The 4,603-nt window shown below is 34.3% G+C and overlaps 1 protein-coding gene across 1 annotated transcript; it reads left to right on the forward strand.

The window, feature by feature from the left end:
• The first annotated feature begins 3,401 nt into the window (after positions 1-3,401).
• LOC134716688 (craniofacial development protein 2-like) lies at positions 3,402-3,803 on the forward strand. Its single transcript, XM_063579694.1, has one exon. The coding sequence runs from the start codon at positions 3,402-3,404 to the stop codon at positions 3,801-3,803; it is 402 nt and encodes a 133-aa protein (XP_063435764.1).
• Positions 3,804-4,603: the final 800 nt, after the last annotated feature.

A 4,603-nucleotide genomic window follows, 5' to 3' on the forward strand; every position in this document is an offset into this window, starting at 1 on the left:
ACAAAACGAATTATGACATCCAAGCGCACAAAAATGTCATCAGAGGACATTAATTGTAACTCAATTCAATTCTTTATTTACTTTAAACAATACAGTTTATCAGTATAATATGCATAAATATACAGTCAAGTTACAAGTTGTATAGCGTTAACATACACATAAATAACAAACGTCAGAAATACTCAAAAACACGTTAATACCTGTCCTTTTTTGTGAATCAAAAATAAAGAAAAGTTAAACATTTTTCATGAAAATAAAAAAGTTTTCAAACATTTTAGATTTTAATTCAACTGAATTTTGGGATCAACTTTATTTCCAAAATGATGAACGTTTTTAGCTTATAAATAAACATTTGATATTTCTCAGTTTCTTCCTCAATTGATAATTGTATCATGCAATATTACTTTCTGTTAAACATAAAGTGTCCTTGTCTGTCATGATTAAAGTTTATTCCACGGATCGAGACCTAGCTTGAAAAATAGCTTTTACTTCGCAAAATACCCCGCGGGATTTGCTTGTCTATAAGTTAGAAACCTCTGAACAGCTGATTACATTTTTGTCAACTATTCGTTGTTGATGCCATATTTTTTTTTAATTTTGTGTTAAATGCATTCACAACTTGGGGATATATACATTTTTTTCACCTAACATATTGTATAGATTCTTGTCTATTTTTTTAGACCTTAATTTTAACCTGAAGATGTCTCCATTTTTTTTTTTGTGTTATTGGGTTGCTGAATCATTTACGTATTCTTTCATATACCCTTTAATTCTTGAACATGTTCCATGAAACACTAATATAATTCAAAAGCATTCTGCGATAAATTGATATACACACAGTGTCTTTTTGGCTTCCTGCTAAGTAACTATAATCGAAGAGAACAGTTCCTGCGACTCTATTCTCAAATAATTTTTACGGTACAATTTGGTCATTAGTAATACTGAAATGTCTATGACTTGAGTATAATTTTACTCCTAAGATTTTTGTGAAAAGAGCCCCTGAAAGTATTTTTCTGTATACAAGTTGCATAAGTCCTTTAAATAAATGTTTTTATTTCCACAATGACACTCTTTATTCTCTTTGAACGACAAAGTCATATTCTAATCTAAATATAAAGAACGTTAAAATCAAACTTTATTAATAACTTTAATTTATTTCTATTTAAGTTTAGGAAAAGAGAACAAAATAAAAGTGCGACTAAAAAAGCACGTTTTTTAACGAATCATTGATTTTTCTCAAATAGATATTTGTTTTTGGTCCAGAGTTCAAAAATAACAACAAAACAACTATATATAAGACCAATACATATGTTTTTGTGACGAATCATTGATTTTTCTCAAATAGGTATTTGATTATGGTCCATATCTAGTTCTTAAATAATAACAAAACAATACACATGATTTAAAACCACATGATATCTATTCTTTGCCTCAAAAGTAAAAATCAAGACTTAGTTAATTAGAGATGTACGAGACGAAAAACGACTAAAAACATCCAACAGTGAACAAAACACTTCTAAAAATACCAAGACCACCACAAAATATAAACGAGGGGGGGGGGGGGGTGTGTGTCTCAGATTCTGTGGAAATTAAAAGAACAAACTGTAAATATAAGAAAATTGAAAGAATTGTGAATTTATGTTAAGCTCTCTATATCAGTGTGTTAGTGTACTAGATATTGAACTGGAGACGCCGAGTATCTTTTTAGCATGGGTAAATGATTCAATAAGTAAGAAATAATTATACTATTTCTATTGAAAAGACCTTATTTCAAGTCTGTACAACTACGCATGTCTGTCTGTAATGTAAAAAAACTAGGGAATTATTTATAATTTACTAACTAATTATTGTTTATTCTCGGTCATTGTCTGTTAAGATTGTTTGTACATGTACCACTCTCACTGATGCTATGTCATTGGTTTAATGTATATTCTACTATAAGCTATATTGGCTACGAATAAAGTCTTTATTATCATACAATTATATTAGCAATAATTAATCTAGTTTTACTTTTATTTAAGAGGATTATGAATTTTAACTTTGAGTACAGCTCCGTTTTCATGATAGTAACCTAGTTTTATAATACGTTATTCAAATAAGAAATAAACATGACAACTAAGACACACATGATGGATCATGAATTTCAAAGAAGGCTTCTAGTTAGGAGAGATGTTCCGTATTATTTCATTTGTTTCAAAATCAAATAAAACAAGAATGTCTCCATAGTTCACGGATGCCCCACTCCCACTTTCATTTTTCATGTTTAGTGGACCGTAACATTGGGGTAAAAACTCTATTTTGGCATTTAAATTAGAACGATCATATCATAGGGAACATGTATACTAAGTTTCAATTTGATTGGACTTCAACTTCATCAAAAACTACCTTGACCAAAAACTTTAAACTGACATTTGCACTATCATTTTCTATGTTCAGTGAACCGTAAAATTGGGGTCAAAACTCTAATCTGGCATAAAAATTAGAAAGATCATATCATAGGGAACATGTGTACTAAGTTCAACTTCATCAAAAACTACCTTATTGACCAAAAACTTGAACATGAAGCCGGACAGACGGACGTACGGACACACAGACCAGAAAACATAATGCCCCTCTACTATCGTAGGTGGGGCATAAAAAAATAAGAAGGGTAGAAGAATCGTGGGATCGCTTGTTGAAAGTGGGTTGAAATTTCTTCATACAATCATCACTGGATTCTGTCAAATGACTGTGTGTTGTTGTGCCTGTGCTTGTCACTCTCGCTTTCAGCATTCATCACTGGCTAGCAGCTTGCTGTGAAAAGGAGAGCCGAGTGCGTAAGTCTTTCCTGCCAGTTACAGCCTCTCATGCAGTAAGACCTATGTGGCCCAGATATGGGATCCTCCACGAGGTGATAGATTGAAACTGGGCACCTCACGGCCCCAGGCAAAACCACAAGGTCGTGGAGGAGGTTTTGCCCCTAGATACAAGGCATGCTAGGCCCACCGGTGAGTGGATACGCCCTGGTGCCTGCAAACCAAACCCCCAGCTATGGGTAAATAGCCCCACTGCCTTGTGAAGACTGTGGAAAGTCAAAGGCTATGGGAGACAACCCAGAAAGAAATCCGGACAGATGCAATCCGTTTAATAACATGGTAATGCAATCATCTACTGGAAGGACTACCCAGAGAGAAAACCCAACCCACCAGAGTGGAGGTTGGACGTTGGGCCAACTACCAGACTCTGTAAAATAGAACTTATTACAGAAACCAGAAACGCTGAAGAAACCAAAGATTGGTGTTCTGATGTGGAACCAAACATGACACATTTGGGGGAAAGCCGAAAGGAAGCCCAAAAAAACGATCGGTTCCATAGTAGCGCCAAAACAGAATATGTATATAGAATGTTGGAATGTTAGAACAATGGCAGACATATCAAAAGCAGCACAAGTAGCGAAGGAAATGAAAAAAATATGGTATGGACATACTAAGTATATCAGTGAGAGTAGATGGAAAGGATCGGGTGAAACCAAGCTTCAAAGTGGAGCCACAGTGATCTATGTCGGGGATGATGAACATCAAGTCAAGGGAGTAGTCATAATGATGAATGAAAGAGCTAAGAAATCATTGATGGAATGGACACCAATCAACAAGAGAATGCTAAAAGCAAGATTCTATTCAAAGTATAAGAAGCTGACAGTTATACAAGCATTTGCTCCAACAAATGATGCAAAAGAGGAAGAGAAAGAAGAATTTTACCAACCACTACAAGACAATGTTTCATCCGGCAATAATACTGATAATTATGCTTATAGTTATGAGTGACCCTAACGCAAACGTAGGCAAAGACAATAGCCTTACGCAAGACGTGTTAGGAAAACATGGATGTGGGACAATTAATGAAAATGGTGAATTATTATGCAATTTCTGCCAAATCAACGGCCTCATCATAACATGCTCCATTTTCCCACATAAGGAAATACATAAAGTTACATGGAAATCCCCGGATGGAAAAACAACAAACCAGATACATGATATAATGGTACGAGGGGACATGAGGACATCAATATTAGATACAAGAGTAATGAGAGGAGCAGATGTGTATACTGACAACTACTTAGTAAGGTCAAAGATCAGACTCAAATTGGCAAGAAATAAAGGCGACAAGAACAAATGCAAAAGAGTGAGATATGACATAAACAAGCTAAAAAGTATGGATGTAAGGAAAAGTACAATATTGAAGTGAAGTGAGAAACAGATTCCAAGTACTAGAAGAAGGTTACATAGAAGATTAGTAAACCATGAATAACCAACAATACTAGAACACACGGTCCGCGAAATCGCGGGCATTCAGAGCGTAGTTTAAAGTATGTAAAGTGTTGTTGGAAGAATTTTGTAAAATATTGAATGACTGGAGAATTTCAGCAAAAGTATCATAAGTCATAGGTTATTGGGGACAGGAAAATGCGTCTTTTTTTTTTTTATCCCTCCTCCTTTATTTCCAATATTCCCATTTTTTGGTTTTCTATCAATTTCAATATGAACATACATTTCATATGTTATGAACATTCAAGTAAGGAGCCTGTAATTCAGTGGTTATTGTTTGTTTATGTGTTACATATTTG

The sequence above is a fragment of the Mytilus trossulus genome, chromosome 4 (genome assembly GCF_036588685.1).
Source record: "Mytilus trossulus isolate FHL-02 chromosome 4, PNRI_Mtr1.1.1.hap1, whole genome shotgun sequence".
Taxonomy (NCBI): Eukaryota; Metazoa; Mollusca; class Bivalvia; order Mytilida; family Mytilidae; genus Mytilus; species Mytilus trossulus.

Excerpts from the sequence above, each read along its gene's own strand:
- LOC134716688 (XM_063579694.1), top strand. The coding sequence starts at position 3,402 with ATGGCAGACATATCAAAAGCAGCACAAGTAGCGAAGGAAATGAAAAAA.